Source organism: Lacerta agilis, chromosome 6 (assembly GCF_009819535.1).
Source record: "Lacerta agilis isolate rLacAgi1 chromosome 6, rLacAgi1.pri, whole genome shotgun sequence".
NCBI classification, from domain to species: domain Eukaryota; kingdom Metazoa; phylum Chordata; class Lepidosauria; order Squamata; family Lacertidae; genus Lacerta; species Lacerta agilis.
The window spans coordinates 2,287,933-2,312,297 of NC_046317.1; the positions used below are offsets into that span (position 1 = coordinate 2,287,933).

The 24,365-nt window shown below is 40.3% G+C and overlaps 1 protein-coding gene across 1 annotated transcript in view; it reads left to right on the plus strand.

Annotated features, from left to right (window-relative positions):
- The window catches only part of PRRC2C (proline rich coiled-coil 2C), a 64,452-nt gene that overhangs the window by 23,149 nt on the left and 16,938 nt on the right, over positions 1-24,365 (plus strand). The window contains 11 exon segments of the mRNA XM_033151200.1: positions 630-832; positions 1,208-1,362; positions 4,403-4,748; positions 5,810-5,895; positions 6,247-6,432; positions 9,043-9,294; positions 12,266-12,355; positions 15,508-15,609; positions 20,466-20,694; positions 23,261-23,464; positions 23,821-23,933. Coding sequence (XP_033007091.1) covers positions 630-832; positions 1,208-1,362; positions 4,403-4,748; positions 5,810-5,895; positions 6,247-6,432; positions 9,043-9,294; positions 12,266-12,355; positions 15,508-15,609; positions 20,466-20,694; positions 23,261-23,464; positions 23,821-23,933 — 1,966 coding nt within the window.

The window sequence follows — 24,365 nt, forward strand, 5'->3', positions numbered from 1 at the left end:
TTAGAAGTTGTTCGGAGAAGTGTTTCATCAGATACTTTTTCCTATACTGTATCTGAATCAAAACATCTAGAGATCCCTTTCTTGCCATTAAAATAGGCTATACTCAAAACAAATGTATAAGTCTATAGGGACTAAGATACCTGTCTTATGCAGAGTCAGATCATTGGTCCATCTAATCTAAACAGACAGCTGCTCCTAGGCTTTTAGGCAGGAGTTTTTCACAGCTGTATCTAGGACATGTCAGGGCATGCAAGTCATGTATTCTACCACCAGGTTTGTGCCCCCCCCCATAAAATCCCCACTTTTGGTATTTTCAGGGAAATATCGATAGCACTCCTGTAGTTAAGTTCTACCTTTAAATTATTGTTGAACAATTTCACCCACTTAAGTTTTGAACTAGACCAAATGCAACTCCCATCAGTTTTTCTTCCTACAACTTGGTTATACGCTCTTTGCCATCTTTCTACTTCCTTTGTCACATCTTAGTATCTTTTCTGAATTCATTGTGATGCACAGAATGGAGCGTGTTAGCTTCAACTTAAGTCTTAGTAAAGTTCTATGTAACTCTATCTCTCCCTTCTTCTCCACGCTTTGCTACAAGCCTATCTCATTTTGTGTTTATGATACAGACCATTTGAAGAACAAGCTGCAGTTGTGATTAGTGCTGAAACAGTTGGCAGTTTACACCCAGAAGAAAGTGGGAACAGTGCTGCTGCGCTGAAAGGTTCCAAAGATCCCAACATCAAGAAGCGAGAAGAGCCCAAAGCTGGTCCAAAGAAAGTGAAAGAGAAAGTGGATGCAATTTCTCAATTTGACCTTAACAACTATGCAAGTATGTACTGGAAGCTCCTCTTCTGAATGTTAAATGTATTACAGGCACACACACACACACACACACACACACACGTGAGAGTTATGTTCCGAGGCACTGCACACATCAGTGAAATTGTGTATATTTGAAACACCATTGGAAAAAGCCTGCAACCCCCCCCCCCATTCCACCCCGCCCTACTCTGCCTCTTGTGTGACCTTTTGGATCACGTCCGGGTTCGGCGTATGCACACATACTGAACGTGCATAAATGGGTCTGCAGTATAATAGTAATTTATTTTGGTTTTTTTCTGACATTTGAATCAACCCCACAGATGATGGCTTCATTTATTTGAATAGGGGTTAATTATAACTAAATTTTGGACCTTCATTACAGGTGTTGTAATTATTGATGACCACCCTGAAGTGACAGTAGTTGAAGATTCCCAGTCCAATTTGAACAATGATGGTTTTACTGAAGTGGTATCAAAAAAGCAACAAAAACGCCTGCAAGACGAGGAACGCAGGAAGAAGGAAGAGCAAACAGTGCAGGTTTAGTATCACATGTATCATCTCTCTCTGTCCAAGGCATCTTTTTTGTACACATTATTTAATATGTTCATATGCAGTGCGTTCCTGCCCTCCATTGTGAGCTCACACTTGCATGAATAACTCAGTAGCAAGATTTCTCTAAAAGCATTGTTCACCTGAGCTGGCTACTTTCTGAAATAGTCTTATTCCATGGGTATCAGCCTGTCAGGCTACCCACAAGCTCCAGTTCTCACAGAAGCATGCTGAGTTGCTCATTTTTGTATGATGCAGTTTATTTTTTAAAAAATGTAGTGAATTTCTTATTTATTTGACAGGAACCCTGATTTATTTATTTATTTGCTGGCTTGCTGGCCCTTTGGTGGAGACTGAAACAGAATAAATAAATAAACTTTCTTCAAAAATGTCGAAACCTGTGGTGGAATTTGTAAACCTAACCCTTCATGGCAACACATTTCAGTCTTCATTCTTACTTGCCCATATTCATCAGTCTTATTTGGGAAGTCGCTTAAATGCCAGTTAGCTCTAACAGTGCTTCCTGGTAGTCATTGAAGGTCTGGTGTTCCAGCTCTGAGCAACATGTGCTGCTCGCAGTTCATGGCAGATTTCTCAATACAGCTCTAAGATCAAATCCTTTGCTTGACTAGCTGAGTGTTCTCTGGACTGAGGGCTTCTCCACACTTCCTCTTATCCTGCTGCTTTCCCATGTAGAAAATGGCAAACAGATTTTTGGCACTAAATTGGAGCAAACGACAATTTGGGCTTTCTTCAATTTAGCACTAAAAACTGGGTTTTCCTTGGGAAAGGAACAGGGCAAAAATATTTCTAAATATATTTGGCAAGGGGGAAAACCGAGAATAAAATATAAAATATTGATAGATGCAAAAGAGAGAGGAGGTGGATATGAGACTGTACTGTGAAGCATCCTATCTTTGTTGGTTGAAGGAATGGATGACATTAGAGAATTCATGTATTCTAGACTTAGAAGGTCATGATAATATTTTTGTTTTGCACACTTATTTATGATATGAAAAGGTGAAAGTACATAAAGGATTTACAAATCATATAATTAGGAAAAATATGTGTAGAGTATGGGATAAATACAAAAATCTATTAGACACCACTTTGGCTCTCACAATTGGAAGCTATAGCGGTAAAGAAAAAATATGATAGAAGGGTGGACAACTTATAGAAATTTATTAAAATTAGGGAGGAGAGTATCAATTAAAAGAATTTAAGGAATTACCAGGAAAATTAACAGCATGGATACAGTATCACCATTTGAATGACGTATTTAAGAAAGATAGGATACGAGGGTTTGGGGAACAAATATTACAACTGGAGAGGGACCTGATGGAATGGAATGTAAAAGTGCAGTCTAAAATGTATGTATAAGATATTATTGGAATGGGAGACAAAGGATGAGCAAGTAAAATCCTTAATGATAAATTGGGCAATAGATATTGGTCACAATATAGATATGGAGCAAGGGAACGATTATGGAATATGGATATAAAATTTACAGCATGTTATGTGTAAGAGAAAATTGTATGAAAATGATATATTGATGGTACCTAACATTGAGTAAACTGTCAAAAATGTATAAATCTCAAACAAATAAGTGCTGAAAATTTGAAGAGAAAGAAGGTTCTTTTTATCATATGGTAATTTTGTAGTAAGGTTAAAGCTTACTGGGAAATGATATATAATGAATTGAAAAAGATGTTTTAAATCAGGGGTCGGCAACCTAAGGCCCATGGGCCAGAAGCAGCCCACAGAGGCCATTTAACCGACCCACGAGCTGCCCCCGAACCGAGCCGCCCGCTCGGCAAGTCCCCACGCACTGCACTAAACCAGCACAGCACAGGGACTCTCTTCCGCAGCTCCGGAAATCGCTTCTGTGCAGGTGCCATTTTCAGCATCTGGGCATGTGCAGAAACGATTTTCGGCGTCGTGCTACACCGGTCCAGCTCACAGAGGATCTCCACAGGAGTGATCTGGCCCCTGTCCAGTAAGCCTTCGCCGACCCCTGTTTTAAATAATATTTGTAAAAAAACAAAACCAGAAGCTTTCTTTTTGGGAAGTATAGGAAAGAACTACCCAAGCTATATTGAAATTTATTCATGTATGCAACTGCAGCGGCAATAATGTTACTTGCCCAAAAATGGAAAGAAGTCCCAGCAAAAGAAGAACGGATACAAAAACTTACCGGAAAAACAGGATAATGGAAATGGTTTGTTGAATATTTACAAACAAACTGTAACATTGGCAGAATTATTGTAATAACCTGCAGTTTTATAAGAGTATATATTTAAAGTAGATGAATAAATGAACAAATGAAGTTATTTGGATATGCAGAAAATATAAAAAATAAATTTAAGGAACCGCAGAAATAGGAGAAAGGAAGTCAAGTTTGAAATGATAAAATGGCTGTAAAATTATTGAAATGTATAAAATTGAAAATCATAAATAATATATATAAAGGAAAGGAACAGGACAAGGGGAAAACCACTCAGACCTGTGCTTTCTAAGGAAGAGAGACAGTGGAAGTGTGGACTGAGTGCCTCAGGAGTCACAATCAGGATATTATGAGAATTGAGCCCATTGCTATATTGGCACTGAAAATAAGGAATCAGTTTTGCAACTAGTAGTAGCTAATTAATGTACTGTCATCCATGAGTTCATCCAATCTTTATTTTAGAGTGACTTAATGCTAGTGGATATCATATCAGTGACAATAAGTTAAATTAAATTGTATATTGTTCGCAAAAAGTACTTGATCTTGAATGTGCTTCTTGTCAATTGTAGTGGATGACCATTTTATATTGAGTATAAATCAGCGTTCTTGCTTACTTTCTCCATATGTCTTGTGATTTAATAAACCTTTCATAAAACCTTCATTTTCCCTATTGTAGCTTAGAAAAGCCCAACTGATGTATATGGGAAAACAAAATATCTAACAGTTCTTTGGAGCAGAGTTTCCATTTTAGCTGTTCTGAGCATATAAACTGCAGGCTCTCTTAACAATTTTACATATTTTTAGGTCTGGACAAAAAAGAGTTCCAATGAAAAAGGAAGGTGTCCAAATTCCAAACTACCACCCAGGTTTGCCAAAAAGCAACAGCAGGCGACAGCAGCAGCAGCGGCCGCTGCCACTCAGCAGGTTCAGGCTCAGCCACAACTCCCCCTGCAGTGTGTGTCTCAGATTCCAAGTCCACAGGCTCCAGTTCAGCTGCAACCACAGGCAGCCTGTGCAGCAAACAGCAGCACCGAGTTCACAGCAACAAGCAAAACTCTTCAGAACACGCCATCTCATAATGCTGTAGGAACCGAATTATGGGATAATAAAGTGCCACCTACGACAGTCCTCAGTGACATCTCAAAAAAATGTAAGCAAGCCATTTCCCCCCTCCTGGTAAAGCATGCAAGAAAAAAAATGTGTGCATGACAGCTTGGGTAGCAGACAACCTTTCCTGGGCACCTCAGTTACTCTTGGATTGAAGCTTTGGATCCTCCACATAGATAAGCTGTCCTGTGAAGTGATTTATAACGATGGAGAGCTGCAAGGCGTGTCCACATATACCCATGCTCAGTCCTCCTTTCTCTGACCTCACTGTTCTTATGTATGGGTAGGACTACCCAATGTTTGTGAAAACATTTACTGCCTGGCATTTGCCTTTTATGTGGACACTTTTTAAAAGCAAATGGTTGAGAATTATTTACTGCTTTGACATATCTTTGTTCATTTGCATTGCAGGGGGTTGGACTAGATCACCCTCAGAGTCCGTTGTTGATGTTGTTGTTGTCGTTCAGTCGTGTCCGACTCTTCGTGACCCCATAGACCAGGGCACGCCAGGCACCCCTATCCTCCACTGCCTCCCGCAGTTTGGCCAAACTCATGCCAGTCGCTTCGAGAACACTGTCCAACCATCTCATCCTCTGTCGTCCCCTTCTCCTTGTGCCCTCCATCTTTCCCAACATCAGGGTCTTTTCCAGGGCGTCTGTTGCAGCTCTACAATTCTATGAGCTTTTTTCTTACCTAGGCTAATGCCAGTAGGTATTTTTAGGCATTTCAGCTTTAACTGAAAATGAAAAGCTTATTTGATCTTCCCACAAATGCCAACCACCTGAACTTTTGATTTATTTTCATTGGCCTCTACTACTTGAGAGGAGGATGTAGATAATATAGAAATCAATCTAGAAGCAATAGAATTGCTGAACTCCTAGCATACACTTTATTAATGTGTTCTTTGTGAGCAGATAACTGGGATACTTTGCCCTGAATGTTCTCTTACCATTCATGCAACATGTTAAAATATTTTGAATTCTTAGCAAGCAGCATGCTGCCTTGCACTAATTTTATGTAAGGGGGGGAATCATAGTTAGTTTGCAATTAGCACTTATACTATCAAATTTTGTTCTAATTCCACCTTCTTCTCTGGACTTTTAGTGGGACCCATTAGTCCTCCCCAGCCTCCTTCAGTCAGTGCATGGAATAAGCCTTTGACATCATTTGGATCAGCTCCATCTCCAGAGGTAATGAACAGACATGTTCTCATCTATTGTTAGCTGTGTTCTAATTTGTCAGTGGCTGGAAGCAAAAAGGAGCAAAACACATTATCCATTTTGTCAAATGGGTAACTAGTTTAGTTTTCACAGGTAAAACAGCCATTACTCGTTAGTAGGTAGCTAGCTTACAGGTGTTACATCTTCAAACCGATATCTGATACCTTAAATAAAACCTGATTGATATGAAATATAATCTTTAATGGTTATAATATAAATTTGCTGATATCATTAGAGCCATGGTGAATTACTTAATTGAATGTTGCGGTATGGAACAAAAGTGTGCCTGTGTTAAACTAAACTTTCTGGGATCCTTACTAGGGAACAACAGTTGGGCAAGAAAGTGGAATTGATTTGGGAATAGAAACTATTCAGTTTGGTGCTCCAGCATCCAGTGGGAGTGACAGTGAAGTTGGCCCAGTTTCAGAGAAGACCTCAGAGAAGCTTCTTGAACCAAAGGAGCAAAGGCAAAAGCAGCCCCGGGCAGGACCTATAAAAGCACAGAAGGTAAGTGAAACTCTACAACTTTCATGAACTACAAAAGCGTTTTAGAAGCTGCATTTTTGTGCCCATGTGTTCCACCAAGAGGAAATATAACCAAACCTCTATGCTTATGTATCCTGGTTAACACATTTCAGTTTTTTGTGGGGGGGGGGGATTGAATATTTGTGTGAGGTGCTCACAAAATCAGCTGCCACATGTTAAAAACTGTTGTGATTGCTTGTTGATAAACTGAAACAAATTAACTCACTCCAAAGTCTATACATTTATCTAGGAAAAGCAAAAATACAACTTAAGACAGTGGAGCATTAAGAATACCTAAATAAGGAAATAATAGAAGAAGAAAATTAGACAATAATTAAAAATTTATAAGGCACCAGAAATTGCTGCATTTCCAGGAAGCTTGTATAATAAAAATTACATACTTTCTTACATTGTTTATTGGAATAATGAATTGCAATCCAGTACTTCACTCCTGTAAAACATGAATTATAACAGTTCCCAAAACTAGCAAAAAACTGTAGGATATGTGGATTCCTGTAGATCCCAGTGCAAATGTGACCTAGCAGAGGTACAGATACATAGCTCCACCTCCCATGTGGCAGTGGCGGTGGCAAAGAGAGCATATCATTACTGAATGCCCAGCAGAGCTTTATAGAGTAGTAAATTGACTGGTCCAGACCGGTATTGTTTCATTAACCATTCAATAGCTTACTGTGAGAGATTTGTGAATCCCTTTATGGGCGAAATCACACGGATCTATGCCAGACTTTATGCCAGAGCACCATCATGTTACAGTCTTTAAGTTTCTGTTGTTGTAGTCTGAGCACATGGACAGGACACAGTAGTGAGGTTGACTGTGTGCCCTCTTGATCTCTGCCCATGACTGGTAAAATCTAGTACAGTCATACTTTGGGTTGCGTACTCCGCAAACCCGGAAGTAAAGATCGCTGCGCATGCGCAGGGCTTCTGCACATGCGCAAAATTGATGCTCGGGTTGTGTACTCTTCGGGGTGCGAAGAGCACCCCGGAACGGATCAGGTACGTAACCCGAGGTACCACTGCAGCAGGGATTGACTAGATTGGGGGAGTGGTCAAAGCCTTCCTACAAAGGGAATTACAGACATACCTCGTGTTGTGTTCGCTGCGGGTTACGAACGCGCCGAACCTGGAAGTACCGGAACGGGTTACTTTCGGGTTTCGGCATGCGCGGAAGCACCAAATTGCGCCATGCGCAGATTCGGTACTTCAGGTTGTGGACCTTTCAGGTTGCAAATGAGGCTCTGGAACGGATCCCGTTCGCAACCAGAGGTACCACTGTATGTGAAGCATCTTGAAAGAGGCAGTGGTGCATCCCTTTTTAAGCCTTCTTGGATCCAGAGGTTTTAGAAACTACCACCCAGTATCTCAGTGTTTTTCAACCACTGTTCCGCGGCACACTAGTGTGCCGCGAGATGTTGCCTGGTGTGCCGTGGGAAAAATTGAAAAATTACTTTATATATAGTCAATATAGGCACAGAGTTAAATTTTTTAACATTTTCTAATGGTGGTGTGCCTCGTGATTTTTTTCATGAAACAAGTGTGCCTTTGCCCAAAAAAGGTTGAAAAACACTGCAGTTTCTAATATTCCATTCATGGCAAGGTGACTTAAGAGAGTGGTGACCAGCCAGCTGCAGTTTTGACTAGAGGAAGCAGTTCTATAGATCTAATTGTGCCTGGTTTCAGGCCCAGTTGTAGCTCTAAAACAGCCTTGGTCGCCTTGATTGATGATCTTTATAGGAAAGAGTCAGGGGAAATAAAACCCTGTTGGTTTTCCTTGACCTCTCAGTGGCTTTTAACACCATTGGACAGTGTCCTTCTGGAACAACTCTTGTGGGAGAGCTAGAAGCACTGTGGTAGTTGTGCTTCTACCTGCAAGTTTGCTACTCCACGGCTTTTGAGCTGTGAGAGAGCTGCATATGAAACCACTGGGGGCTTTTACCTGAGATTTTGGAGCACAGTATCAGCATGCTGATGACACGCAGTTCCATATCTCCATTCCATCTGAACTAGGAAGGGGGCAATGAAGGTGTATGGCCAGTGTTTGGAAGCAATGATGAGCTAGATGGAGGCCAGTAAACTGAGGCTGAATCCTGATTATATTCAGGTGCTGTGGTTGGGTGGGTCTCATCTCCCAGAATTAGGTAGAAGACCTGTTCTGGAATGGGTTCCTCTTGAAGGAACAGGTTCATCATCTGGGAGATACTGTTCTTGGCAACCTTGAAATGGTTAGCTGTGAGAGAATGTGACTGTTGTAACAGATTTTTGGAAATTTAAAACTGTTTTAATTATGTTTATATTTTAGTTTTAACTGTATTTTCTCATGTTTGTGTTTGCCACCCATTGCTGCCTTGGGAGGAAGCAATGCTATTTTTCTAGAAAAAGAGGTGCTGGAGCTCACCATGAACACTTCCCCTGTTCTCTTTTAATGGTAATGGTGCCCACCTGAGATGTGCTAGAACTGTGCTCTGGCAAGTTCTGACTGAAAGAAAGCCGAGGGAGGGAGGATGGAATATAGGTTATATAATAAGAATCATAATAAACGAAGAGGCAATCATCTTTTAATACCTTGCATAGCTTTCAGATTTGAGTCCAGTAGAAAACAAAGAGTACAAGCCTGGTCCCATTGGGAAAGAACGGTCATTAAAGAACAAGAAAGTAAAAGAGGCTCAGCAAGGGGACCCTGAGGGGCAAGAGAAATCAAGCCCTGCTGCAGTCAGAAGTCCAGACCCTGTTGCTTCTAAAGAAGGCAAAGCAGCTGCTGAACTTGGCACTGAAATAGGAACAATGATATCCGTGACTGCTTCAGAGTTTGGAGCAACCCAAAAGGTAAGAATCAAATGCAATGGCTACTTAAGTTAACTAATCAGTGCTGAATGGCTGGAATTTAGATATACCTGAGTGGAATATTTATAAATACGATAAATATACATATATAGTGAATATTCATAAATATGGAGAAGCTGGCTTCAGTAGAGCTGTTTCTATGGCCTTCATCCTAGAAGTTTGCAGTACCCATTTTTTTTAAATGGCTATGAGTAAGTGAAGGCATCCAAGCATTTAAGGCGGCAGTTCTTGCTCAAATATTGCTTCAGGCAGCTTTTATGGAGATTTGCTTTAGTAGGAAAGTAACAGTAGCTACAAGTCTCTGAAAGAAGCAGAAACAGCTTAAAGTTTTGTTTCCTCATACTTCTCCTAGTAATAGGGTGGAAGCATCAGCATAAGACAAAGAACAGGGTTGTGTTTTCTGCATTGCTTTCGCAATGTTGGAGTGGGATGTGGTATATCAACTCCAGGTAGTTTAGGAAGATGCTGATTATTTGGATCCATGTCAGTTACTATTATTTGTTTGTTTATTAAATTTGTATACCACAATTAATGTGAAGATCCCAGTTCAGCTTCAGCCTGGATTTGGGCCAAAAACAACCTTGATCGGCCTAGTGAATAGCTTATGCCAAAGAATGTTCTGGATCTCTTAAATTTTATGGTCTGTTTTAGTGCTCTGCAATTTTTCAATATATTGGCCAAAATCTGTTTTGAAATAACGATTTTGACCTGGCAATACGCAGCAATATAGTGCTCCTCGCACAAGGGAGAACAGGACAGCCGATTTCAAGGCACCGCCAATATCACATGATGATCTCACCCCACCCACATGATCTCCATGGCTGCTCCTTCCCTCGTCCCCACGCCTGATCTCCAATTTCAGACATTGTGATATATCAGAATATCGTGATGTTTACCTGCTGATATATCACGATGTTGAAAACCAGGCATAACTCAGCCCTAGTCTGTTTTTTTTAGTATCCCTAAAATCCTTTGCTTATTAGGGGCTACCCCACATTTTGTTCAGAACATTGCTTTGCAGAGGTAACTACCATAGAGTTATCAAAATTTTCAAAAGTAGGGGGTTCATGACTTTGCTTTTGAAAAATAGGGGGCCCTCAGTAATTAGTAATTAAACATTTCCAGTTCCTCCTTGATGAGCATTTTCAGAAGGTGGTTGATGAAGACTTCCAGTTCTCCCCATGGCGCCTTGTGGGGTGCCTCAAGGGTCTGTCTTGTCTCCCATACTTTTTACCATCTGCATAAAACTGCTGGGGGACATCAGCTGGATGTTTTTGCTGCAATGTCTAGCTTGTAGATGACACTCAAATCTACCCCTCTTTTTTGTCCTCTGATTTCTGGGGGGCTGTCTTTGGACTGATGGGGGTAAACAAGCTGAAATTAAATTCAGATAAGATTGAAATCTGTAGGTAGGAAGATCACGTGCTCTTTACAACTGGTCTTAGATGGAGTTGCACTCCCACTGAAGAACCAAGTACACAATTTCTGAGTTCTTGTGTACTATACACTAACAGGAAAAGCACAGGTGATGGTGGCCAGGAGCTCAGCTGATGTACCTATTAGAGAGGTCAAATGTGGCTACACTTATCAATGCTCTAGTCCAGGCACCCCCAAACTTGGCCCTCCAGATGTTTTGGGACTACATTTCCCATCATCCCTGACCACTGGTCCTGTTGGCTAGGGATGATGGGATTTGTAGTCCCAAAACATCTGGAGGGCTAAGTTTGGGGATGCCTGCTCTAGTCACATTCAGGCCGGACTCTTTGTGGGGTTGCCTTTAAAGACGGTTTTGAAACTTCAGCTGGTTTAGCACGCAACTGTCAGTGTCTTGATGGGAGCTAGGTGGTCAGACCATGTGAAGCTTTGAAATTGCACTTGGTTGCTAGTGTGTTTCTGAGCCTAATTTAAAGTGCTGGTGGTGACATTTAAAGGAACCATTGGCTCTCCAGGTGTTGCTGGTCTACAATGTGCATCGTTGCTGGCCATTTGCCATCCATGCAGGGGCTGCTGAGAGTTATAGTTCAGCAACAGCTGGAGGGGCAATGGATGGATTTGAGGTTTTTGGTGTGTTTTTTTTAAGGCCTGCCCCCCTACCAGACAGCCCATACTTCCAGTGTTGGCAATGGAGGCCATCTTACCTGCCAACCTTCAAGAATGGTTAAATTGGTAGGCATTTTCTGTAGTACCTTCATGGTTCTGGATTTCAGTACCGGTAGGGCTTTGTCAAGCCACATCTCCTCAGGTCCTTAGGAAGGCATTAAGAGCTTGCCTGGCTTTGATGTCCTTCACTTGAATGTTGTTTTAATCCATTTGCTGTGCTGTCTTGCTGCTGATGCTTTAGGTTATAGCTTTATTAGGGGAGCTGAATATGTGCTTATTACTTCTGGTTTCGTTAATGTATGGTATTTTGAAAGTATTGCATTATTCTATTCTATTAAGTTATTAATCAACTCTTAAATTAAGTTTTAGCTGAATCCCTATGCTGTATATGTATTAACTAAATTGAGGTAAAATGTTGTTCTTGATGGGTTGCTAGATTTGATATTGTTTAAATTGCTGCGTTGCTGCCTCGTGTTTTTTTTAATTGTCTTACGTCAAGTTGTTTTAAATTCTATGTTTCGTTCGCTTGTCTGATTCGTTCTTGATATGGGCCAATGGCCGTAATAAATTTTACTACTACTACTCTATTCTATTATTGTGGAAATTACCTTGAGAGAGTTTGCTGTTTTAAGGTGGCCTATAATTTATCTTAAGTAAAAATAATTGTATTCATGTACCTTTTGTGGATTATGAAGTTATATAAAGTTACTTATGATGCTTTATTGTGATATGACAGTTTAGTTAATGAAGTTGTGAATGAAGAGATTGTTTTAGCTTTTTCATCTCTTCAAAACTCTTTTTGCAGGGTATTGTTACTGTATAGGTCAGCTTCTTCAACTTCTTTTCTTTACAGGAATCTGTAACAGACTATACAGCACCTTCTTCTCACTCCAGTACAGTGGCTACAAGCAGTGCAAAGATGGAAGAGGCTTTAGTGACAAATGTAAGCTTATTAGTTACTTTAAGCATACCTTTAAACATAACTTTTATTTTTCATAGCATTTAAAACTAAAACTCTGCTATACAGATCTACTTGGGTGTGGAAAAAAAATCTTCTGTAATTTTTATCGTTGTGCAGTAACAATGCAAAAATAATGTTAGAGATCTTGTAGATAAAGGCTAGTAGAACATGGGTGTTTCATCTTAATGGAATTTTGAGAAGCTTTCAAGAATTGTGAAAAAAATAGAAAGTGGTTTGAGCAATCAGTGCAAACGAGGCTATAGGGTTATTAGCATATTGTGTGTGCAGTACCATGTGGCCAGGAAATGCATATTGTTGTGGCAGTTAAGATTTTTCACAAAATAGTTAATTGTAGGTTCATTGCCAACATTCAGAAGGATTACTTGGTGTCATCTCTCTTGGGCTTGCCTGATTTCAGAATATACAATACAGGTGAGGTTTGCATAAAATCACCCTCCACATTAAAAATAAAAACACACCTCCCTTCCTGTAGAAAGCTGTGTATTGAGAAAAATCTGGCCTTGCTCTTCTTTCCAAAGTGCTACCTTCCCAGCAGTAGGTGGGAGAGCATTCAGTCATGACATCTTCATTACGCCAGGAGGGATTTACTTACATGATTCTTTCCACTGCATCATCTACATGCAGGTTCCGTTCTCCAAACACATTGCATTCCCAGGAAACAGTTCATAATGTGAGCGTTCACATAATGAGCTGATGATTTCCATTATTTGCTATGGGAACATTTCTAATCTGTGATTTATCCATTCTCCCTTCCTCCATGCTTTCTGCCTGAAACTGCTGCAGCCAGTCAGCAAAAGCCAAACACAGGAAAAAATTGTTTCTTTGATCTCTCCTGCTCCCTGATTTGTCTGATCTCCCTCCATGCTTTGTGCCTGAAATGGGTGCAGCTGTCCAGCAAAACACAACCAAGTAAGGAAATGGGCAAACTTTGACTGGTTGGATATCTGAATTAGCCACCCATGTACCAAGGTTTGGGCATAATTCTTTATGTTCAGATAACTGGGATTTTGTATAATGAGCATTCCAATAGCAGCACCTGCATGTACTTCAGTTTTACTAGAATTGATTTCTATATCAAAATTGCCAATCTGCTATATAACATGAAGTGAACATGTTGCAAAAAAATTACTCATCACACATACAGGAAGAATTTTGTTAAGGCAACTACATCCATATGAGCATTCTTGAAGGTCATATTTGCAATCATAATATAGTAATAGGGCTTACTCAAGAAATTACTTTGTTGTCTTTCACACACACCCTTCCCACCAAAGCCTTGAAATTGGCTTTTTGTGTTATGCTAGTAGGCATTACTCTGGACAAGCATGTAAGTGACAAAACAGACTTTTCGTGCAAGAATATCACTTGCAGAGTAAATTCATATGCCATGGAGCCTGTTGGAGCATCCATTTATGATCACACACTTCTTCCTCTTCTCTACTCCCCCACCCCCACCCCAAATGATTAGTCTGCTCCTTCACCTTCTCTTTCACTGTTTGAGATTACTGTAACAGCTGACAGCTAAAATGGATAATTCAGGTTAGCAGTAACCATAGTTTGCTTGCAAAGTGGAGATTGGAGCCATGCTTTGAAGTGGGTCTAAGTCCCTGGTTTGGATTGATGGCCTGCCCAATTAAAACATTATGGGAAATTGTTTTTCTCTTAAACTCTGAAAAGGATGGAGAAGGCATGCACAAGTTTGAGGGGTGAAAGCATGAGACCATGAAGTTGCTTCTCACTGCCAAATCATGGCTGTGAGATATCTCTCCTAAGCCACAGCTACAAGAGAGAAGGCAAGTTTCTGTTCATCTTATAAGGGCTTGAAAAAGCAAAAGCAACACACACACACACACAAAATTGAGAAGTGTGTGGGCGATGACCTCTAAATAACGTGGCATACAATGTGAATTGTAACCATTCGGTTTGTGTGTTAGTCTCGTGTTTCTCGGCAAAGTGGTGAAGGTCCTCTACAAATGGTTCTTCTGACTAGCATCTTATTTCCTACTGCAATTTGTGGAGACACCTAAATATTTGCGAATAACTTTGGAAACCAATTGTGGATGCCAAATAAGATGGAAACAACCTAGAACTTAATAAGAGCAGAATAATGGCAGTGGTTATTGAATTTAAATGCTTTTATCCAGTGTACCTTTATTTTTATTTGGTAAGTCTGCAAAGGCTTTGGATTTGCGTTCTTTGATTGATGGTACACACCTTGGCAAATGCTGTCTGGCAACAGAAAGTGTACCCTTAGGGAATCCTGGTGCTTATTGGTTGCCTTGCGACTCCATCTCTGGCTTAACCATGTTGCTTGTGTTTGAAGGAGGGCAGGTTTTGAATGACTCTCCAAGAGAGTTTCCAGTTAGTGAACTGTTTCCTATTAAGTATACTTTATGGCGGCGGTGTTTGTGGCTTTCTTTGTCATCTCTTTTGTTCATAAAGTTTTGAAGGTTGATTATTATTTCCATGACGGAATACCGTGTAAATCTTGGATGCTGGTGACTTGTGTGTACAGTATATTTGGAGTTTGATGTACTCCTAGATATGTGGTTTGAAAATTTCATCTCCCTTCCTTCATTAAACTAGCTTAATTCCATTCTGTGGCAGTATCTTGTAAGAATGATTGTAAGAGCACTGATAATGGCCAAGAGTAAGAGAGCATCAATGTCTTTGTTTTGTCTATATTTGAGTCTTCAGGAAAATCTGTTGATTGCTCTTAGTTAAGTTCAAGTAAAATTGTGCTATTCCTGCAGTAGTTTAGTTTTTGTGCACCTGTGAAACTATGAAAGGAGGATATTTCTCAACGTTTAAGGACCATCATTCTACTTCTTTAATGAGTCCTGTGAGAATCAGTGTAGGGGAATTACAATAACCTGAATTTAATTTTTGGAATTAAATCCAAAAGGAAATGGTCAACAAGCCATGACTATGAACCAGAAAGTCTTTTCCCCCACCTATCAGATCTTTTTTGTCCTTTTTATGTTACAGCTTCCCTGCTAAATGCTTGCACCTGAAAGACAATCTAGTTCAGCGGCATTGCTTGAGCTCTTGCTTTTGTTAGGGCTTTTGTTATAGACCTAGCTAGAATGTGATGTGTGTTGCCTGCCTTTCAGGTGCCCCTGCCCCACACCCTTCCCCTCCCTAGGAGGGAGGCTCTACAACAGAGCTCCAGCCTAACTCCAGTTTCTCCCGCTACCGTGGACCTCACCCTCAAGGTATGTACCACATCCCTCTAAGGGTCATTTTCTTGCATGCAGGGGAAAGACTTAATCAAGATCTTGCTGGCAAACGTCCGTGGAGACCAAAAAGGCAGTTTTTGCTTTTTAGACCACTAGAACAAGAGTTTCTAAGGGGGTTCATTACATTTCTTTGACCCCACTTTGTAACTAACAGTAATCGGCTGACTCTTGCCACCCAAATCTTAGGATACACATCAGAATATCAGATAGGACTTAATAGGATGGTTATGATTTCCCCCTCCTATAGAGAGTATATGGGAAATGAGCTATGTATAGATAGGTGGTTCCAGATGCCTTTCTGTGAAATAGCTTATATTGTTTTGAGCAATTATTGTTGAGGTTAGCAATATGTAATGTATATTGGCTGGCTGATGCAGCACACTTTGTGCAGGAGACTGGCAGTGTTAGAATTTGTTGATAGCTTAATATTTTCTACTAAGTGGTAACTGGTGTGACCCTTTTAGTGATGGTGTGAGGTAGGTGTGTGAAGGCAGCCAGGTAGTGTTCATAGGTGACAGTGTTCATTTGAACTATATTGTGCATCTCATGCTGCAAAGTGAGTCTCAGTAGCATTATTTACAGATTGATACCAATTCTTCTCAGTTCTGTAAAGTGGTAGAACATGTATTTGCATAACTCAGTTAAATAGAGCTTTTGTGAGAGAGGTTCCAAATAGGAACATGCCTCCTGTGATTACAGATTTTAGAGGGTGGGGTTCTTATCTTATCGACATACATCATATGTATATGCTAGTAACTCTCTTAAGCAGCTGAAACTAGACTGAATTTTTGAAGACCTGACCCACATTTCAAAATACTTATGAAAATTGCTCAACAGACACAGAGGTTACACTCAACAATTATTACAGTTGTTGCTTAGGTTGACATGGCTGTGCTGCCTTTTTCCTCTCTGATCTGTTTTATGTTGGCGTATCATTTCAACTTCACTCTTGTGCCTCTGTAGATGTATTCAGCTGAAAGCATTGCTGTGGTAAAGTAATGTACCTTTTTTTGTTCTGTTTAGTCTGAGGAACTATTTGGGTATTTGGTATAAAGTTTGCATGTAATTTGCTGTTGTGGATGGGGACAGGCAGGACGATAGGAAGGTAGTGAGTAGATAAAGGCACATGCCATTTTCTGATACAGCAGTTATATTATGAACAGTATCTAATGTCTTGTTATTGATTCTGATCGTGCTATTGTCTTCGTTAAAACAGCTTTTACATTTGAACCTTTTGTGTTCTGCAGTGAAGATTTGATATTTCTGTGCAGTATCTTGAATATTTTACACCTAGGGATATAATTTTATATTAAACTTAATAGAGGGGGGAGGCTTTGAATGCCATAAAATATGCTTAATAACCAATATATACTTTGTCTGGTTTAATTTCCAGTAAGATGCTAATTTGCAGCATGCATTGTAGCTGAAAACAGTTGCATTAGAAAATTTAGGGTTGATTTTAAACTGATACATGTAATACATAATCTTATGACCAAAAGTGGTTATCAATAAAAATTGTCTAGCATAGACAACTACAAGTCCTGGGGCATCTGAAGACTGTCTTACTGTTACTTTTCTGAAAGCCATAGAAGGGATAAGCAACTTCTTCTGCTGAGGGCCACACACTAGTGGGCAAAAATGTTTCCTACAGTTTGTGGGAGGCAAAACCAGCATGCCTCTCATGACACACAATAATCTTGGCTCTCAGTGTAACCTGGATTGTTGTAATTGCCGGGTTGCAGGGGGTGGTTACACATACAATGGGTTGTCTTCAGTATTCTCCTAATTGTCCTATGCAAGTTTGAAGAGCATGCTGTATTTTGAAATTGTACTCTCTGTCAGCATTTCCTACTGATGTTAGAAGGATTGTTGGGGCAATGGCAAGGGTTATCAGGCCAGGCCAGGCTCTAGCTCGAAGGCAGGCAAGAGGCCACAGCTGTGGGTGACCTGCCATTTTCCGCACCAAACTCAACCATCCTCTCTCACTAAAAGGAAGAGCAGTGGTGGCAGTCATTCAGTACTTACTGAGTGGCACAAGAGCGCAAAGCAGATGCTTAAACATCAGGAAGGAAGTAAATACCAGGGTTTTTAGGCTGAACTTTTAAACTGAAAATGATAGGCAGCAAGGTAATTTTGGCAGCTGCAGGAAGCAACCAGCTGATCACATGGGAGAAGTGTGAGGGCAACATACAGGGCATGGGTTGCCTATAAGTGCCATAGCATCTTGGAAGTGATTCAAAGAAGGCAAAGGTAATGAGGATCTAAGCTATATTTCTTCCATAATTTAAGAACCACAGTATACAGTTGCAATCAAAATACTTCAACCCCCATTGCAAATCACGTTTATTATCAAAATTTGCAGACTGTCAGCTGTTTGCAATGAGCAAATCAAATGCAATTGAAATAGCTCAACACAATGGATGTTTCAAGTGGTTTCTCCAAATTCAGCTCAAATTGCAACTTATACTGACTTCTCCCATCTCACTATTATTCAAGCCCCCTGAATAGAATCCTTCACAACAGCACAAACACAACAGGTGTTGTCTCAAGCACACCTTATGCAGCTGAACAAGGGCTTCATTAGTTGCAACAGGTGTGCTTGAGCCGGAACACATGAAATACCTGAACTAAGTGTTTGCTGAGTGTCAAATTTGGCTGCATGTTAGAAATAGGGATAAATAGGCCATGTTAGAAATATGACTTTCTTGGAGAATGGTCCAAGAAGATAAGAGAAGAGATCATCACTCTTCACAAACAAGGAGCAAGATTCAAGAAGATAGCAAAAGCACTGCATGTTCCCAGAAACACTGTTGAAAGCATAATTCACAAGTTCAAAGTTAAAGGAACAGTGGTTACACTACTTGGACAAGGCAGAAAACGGAAGCTATCTGAGGCAGCAACCAGAATACTGAGAAGGGAGGCTGGGGAAAACCTTCAAGTGACTGCAAAAGAGCTGTAGCAGTTGATGACAGCAGGCACTGATGTTTCAGTGAGCACAGTAAGGCACCTTACTAAGTGCAGAAGGTTTCCATGCCAGAACTTGAAGATGTTCACCACTACTGAACCAAAAGCAAAAGAAAAGTCAGCTCCAGTATACTCAAAATCATATAAATAAGCCACAGAAATTTTGGGATACTGTTCAGTGGAGTGATGAAACAGAATTGGAACTTTTTGGCCCCGTGGATTAGCACTATGTCTGGAGGAAGTAGAATGAAAAGAACACACACTGCTCTGGGACTGCTTTGCATCCTCTGGCACTGGAAACTTGCAGCATGTGGAAGGCAGGATGGATTCATTGAAGTATCAGGAAATCTTAGGAGAAAACAAGCTGTCTGTGAGGAAGCTGAAGCTTGGGCATCACTGGACCTTCCCACAGGATAATGATCTCAAGCATACCTCAAATTCCACCAAGGCTTGGTTGCAGAAGTAGTCCTGGAAGAAGAGTTTGGATTTGATATCCCGCTTTTCACTACCCGAAGGAGTCTCCAAGCAGCTAACATTCTCCTTTCCCTTCCTCCCCCACAACAAACACTCTGTGAGGTGAGTGGGGCTGAGAGACTTCCGAGAAGTGTGACTAGCCCAAGGTCACCCAGCAGCTGCATGTGGAGGAGCGGAGACGCGAACCCGGTTCACCAGATTACGAGTATACCACTCTTAACCACTACACCACACTGGAAGGTTCGACAGTGGCCATCACAGTTACCTGACTTGAACCCTATAGAAAGTCTCTGGTGGCATTTGAAGAAGGCAGTTGCAGCACACAAACCCAAGAATATTAATGAGGTAAAGACCATTGCTCATGAGGAATGGGCTAATAGTGAGACTGGAGAAGCCAGTATAAGTTGCAATTTGAGCTGAATTTGGAGAAACCACTTGAAGCATCCGTTGTGTTGAGCTATTTCAATTGCTTTTGTTTGATTTGCTCATTGCAAGCAGCTGAAAGTCTGTAAATTTTGATAATAAACCTGATTTGCAATGGGGGTTGAATAATTTTGATTGCAACTGTATATCTTCATCTCCTGTTTCTGTATTCAATCACTGCAGAAAATATAATACAACTTCCAGAGAAGTAACAATCTGTTCAATTTTATGATGCCTCATTAGGTATGAGTACTATTAATATGGTGGCTTAGGCAAAGTTTATGCATTATTCAGGACTGCTCAGAGATGCTGAGGGAGGTGGTAGATTCAATATAGAACTGTGAAGAGTTGACACATGTCTTGGGCACATTTTTATACTTAAAAGCAAGCCCAGTTAATGAAAATGTAGCTGCAAATATCTTCTTTGACTTTTTCCGTTATCGCCCAGCTTACTTAAACCTATTTAATCCTGGTTTTGGTTACTGGCAAGTTCTAAACTGTGGTATAAAAAGCAAAAGTTTCACGTCGGTTTTTAAAATCTGTATTATGGTCAATGTGCAGGATTGTGCTACATTTGGCTTAGTTCATATTGCACTTGTGGTTCCCTAAGATTCAGATCTAGAGTGTAAAACGTGTTAGATTAATGGTGCCATTAATGTAATTTTAATATGTGGATTAAATAGCTGAGGAATACTTCTAAAAGGTTTTCTTGAGAAAAGTTTTTTTAAAAACGTATCAGAGATAGTAATGATTCACACTTTGCTCTAACCTTTGCTGTATGCTTGCCCCATGTTTTTTGAAAACGTTAAACAATTTCTACCTCTAATATTCTAAAACAATTCAGTATCCCTGGCAGTTGACTAGAGGAGTATGGATGTTATCTAGAGAGACAAAGTGAAAATAAGACACTGTGAAAATTAAATGAGCTGAATATGTATTTCAAAGTGGAACCATTTCCTTTTTCTGACCAGATGGAGTCTGCTCGCAAAGCATGGGAGAATTCACCAAATGTCGGGGAGAAGAATTCACCAGCTACATCATCAGCATCTCCAGTAGGTGGTAGTAGTGGTGGCAGCAGTGGCAGTGGAAGCAGCAGCAGCAGCAGCAGTGGACCAACCAGTGGTACATACAGCTCTTTCTCAAGTGCATCAATGCCTCCCATTCCTGTGGCTTCAGTTACACCTACAACTTCATTGTCAGGTATAAACTTTTGGACTACACCCCTGTTGCTGCTGCTGTTGTTGTTGTTGTTATTGTTGTTACGCAGTCAGTCTGACTGGGTTGCACCAGCCACTCTAGGCAGCTTCCAACATATATAAAAGCATAATTAAACATTAAAAAGCTTCCCAATACAGGGCGCCTTTCAGATGTCTTCTAAAGGTTATATAGTTACTCATCTCCTTGCAAGTTTCTTGGTCCTTCAGTCAAGAAGACTGCCAGAGCGGCTTGCATACAGTCCCTTGAAACAAGGCAAGGCAGCCCCTGGCCACAGTCTAAAAGACATGGCACTAAAGGGATGGGGAGGGAAGAGGGGGGGAAAGCAAACTCAGGCTCCAGTTCTGTTTAACTCTTTGCATTATTCAACTCTATTCTAAAACCAACACACATAGCTAGCTTGCTCTGCGCTTGCCTGCTCTGGTTAGTTTACCTTGACTATAGAGATATTGTAATAAAACCGTAGTACAGGTGGCAACCTTTTCGCACATGTTCACATGACATGCAGTCACCGATGAGCATGTCATTTTGAACCTGGAAGAGGGTGGGGCATAGTAGGGTGGGCTGACAGGCGCTCCACTGACCTGTGTGAATGCCTGGAATGCAAACGGAGAGTTGCCTGTAACTGAAAGTTTCCAAGATTTCCTCCTCTGCCTAAGACGCTCAGATAAGGTTTTACTACAGTACATGAATTTCATTAGAAAGCCCATTAATTATAGACAATAAAGTCTGATCAAGTTTTAATACAATGAATGTTGGGGAAGAAAATCAGTATTTAGGTTCAAGCGTGTCTACAAATCTAGCACAGGGGTTCAGGTAGCTCTTTGGCACTTGGAGTATATTTATCCAATAGATTGTTGGTCAATTTTTAAGAAAGTTTAACACGTGATGTGTGATTTCAAGCACATAAGAACATTGGTATATTCAGAAGGAAACAGCTGTGAACATGCTACTTAATCCAGAACAGGGATGGAACTGGGCAGGGCTTAAATGGTAGCACAAAATGGTCGTAGCCTGTACATCAGTCTAAATTACTCACGGGATGCTGTTTATGCCTGTTCATTGACAGAATAAAGCCTTCTTGAAGTGGCATAATGGAGTGGAAGATGAGAGGACTTACATTTTCATGACATACTTCAGCCCCTCTCATAGCACAATAGTGTCTCCCAGGAAACCTTTAAAGACTTACTGCTCTAAAGCAGTTGATGTTACTGAAAAAAATTAACTGCAGTCTAAAAGAGTGGTTTAAAACTCAATGTCAGGGAATTATGCATGTAACCAGGGCTTGCTTGGTTTTTACTAGTGCAACTCCCACAACTGCTGAGATAGCAGGGAGTGGGGAGGGAAACAGTTTGCTCCCTCATCTATAGAAGAAGCAGTCCTGAAAACTGCAAAGGAAACTCTGGCTATATGTATGGTTCTCTTGTATATGTCCTATAGTGGTGTATCATTTACATCATCATCGTTTTTAATTTGTTTACCACCTTTCACCCTCATGTTCCTGAGTGGGACACTATGTGTGAATATTATACTGACCCTAATGCTGGCATAGAATGCCAGCTGAGTAAAAGGACCTTGTAAAACTTCAAAAGATGCTCCAGGGAAATGTGACCCTGTTAAGAATGAGTGGCCACCATTATTACCAACACATGCCTCTGTTATACAGACATGGGGGCCAACTAGGGCCATCACATGTAGGAAGAAGTAATCTGTGAAGCTACTGTAGGCAAATCCTCTTGTAGGCATCCTTCAGTTGGCATGGGAGGTCCTGTTAGTGTTGTTGTTTTTTATAATATTTTATTAATTTCACATTAAACAACAGGTACACAATACATCACACAAATACAATTTAAAAACACAACAAACACATTAAAAAACAACAGAAAATAGAAAAGAAAACTTATACATACCTACACACAAACACTGGAGCTATACATAATCTAATTTCAATCTTCTTTGGGGGGACTTCCCCCGATCTCTCAACTGCGTTCAATATTAATATACTTTGGTAACTTTGTAACTATTTTCTTAACATTCAACATTATTCTTAATATTCTTTAAAATACTAATCATATATAATTCATTACTTAAACAACATATCCTTAAGCATTTTTTAATCTTCTACCTGTTAGTGTTGTTATGTCTGGGTGTTGCGTGGTTGGCGATGACCCATGACAAGACCTCGCTTGGTGAAAAGTCCTCCCAAGCATTTCATGACTGAAATATACTGTTCTTCGCAACCTTGAAAGTATTACCTGTAAGAAAATGTTAACTGTGTTTGATTGTTTCTAGGTGTTCTTAATGTTTTTAAGTATTCTTTTAATTTTTTTGATGATATTTTGCTGCTTTGTTAGTTTTCCTGGTCTTCTTTGGAAAGAAGGTTGGGACAGAAAATAAATAAATAATACAGAAGTAGAATGTTTAAATAAAGTACTGCAGTAGTTAGCAACTTGCATTTTTACTTAAGGTACTCCAAACTTATGACTAGCTTACTGAAGCATGTTTGATTTTAGTAACTATTAAAGCAGTGCTTTGCTGGTTGTAATTTTAGGAGCTGGAACATACACTACCTCTTCACTGAGTACAAAAACAACCACAACCTCTGATCCACCTAACATTTGTAAAGTGAAGCCACAGCAGTTACAGACAAGTAATTTGGCATCTGCTGGTCACTTTTCCCAGCTAAGCTGTATGCCATCGCTAATTGCTCAGCAGCAGCAGAGTCCACAGGTCTATGTGTCTCAGTCGGCAGCAGGTAATATACGAGGTAGTCTCTTTGCATTGTATCTGGGTATAAATGGTTCCTCTTTCTTTTTAAAGGTAGGGGTGACTAAATTTAAGCTCAGTGTTTCTTAAATCTTCTGGTTACTTTCATGATTGCAACTTTGCAGTCTATTCGTTGCTCCCAACAAATTGTATTGAATGTTGTAGTATTTGTAAACAAATTTGTAAATTTGTAAACAAAACTCTTTTTGAAAGTTGACATCAGCTTTTTTTCTTGCCTTTGAAATGTCCCCCCCCCAATTTGTTTAGTAGCTAGGCGTATCAATTACCTTTACTTTTTAATTAACTCTGTGCTACTGATTTTTTCTCTCTCTTATGACTATGTAGCTCAAATTCCAGCTTTCTATATGGATACAAGCCATCTCTTTGGTACCCAGCATGCACGACTGGCTCCTCCATCACTGGCCCAACAGCAAGGATTTCAGCCAGGGCTCTCACAGGTACTTAGGGGATTGACTGGGTGGCATATTTGCTTTTTAATAACAATACAAATGTTGACTTGTGTTCCAAATCAGAGTTCAGCCATTCTCCATTTGGAATGTCCTTGTCCAGCTAAACCATTGAGTTGTGGTCACAGCTGGTGGCTCATACTGGTGTATTTAACAGTGTATTCAAAGAGGAGAGGCATCCTACTGTGAAAGATTATACTCATCAGCTGCAAGAACTGGGGTACCTTCTGTAGTCTGCAGTTCCTGCAAGCCAAATGTCTAGCACAGAATCTGCAGGTACTTCCCACTCCTTTGATATTTTTAGCAACTAGTGAGATGCACACATCATTATTAGTTCAGGTATCATAGGTCAGTGTCGGAGAACTTTCTTTCTGAGTAAAAACTCCTAGTTTCAATCCACAGACATCCTCTTAACTGAGAACT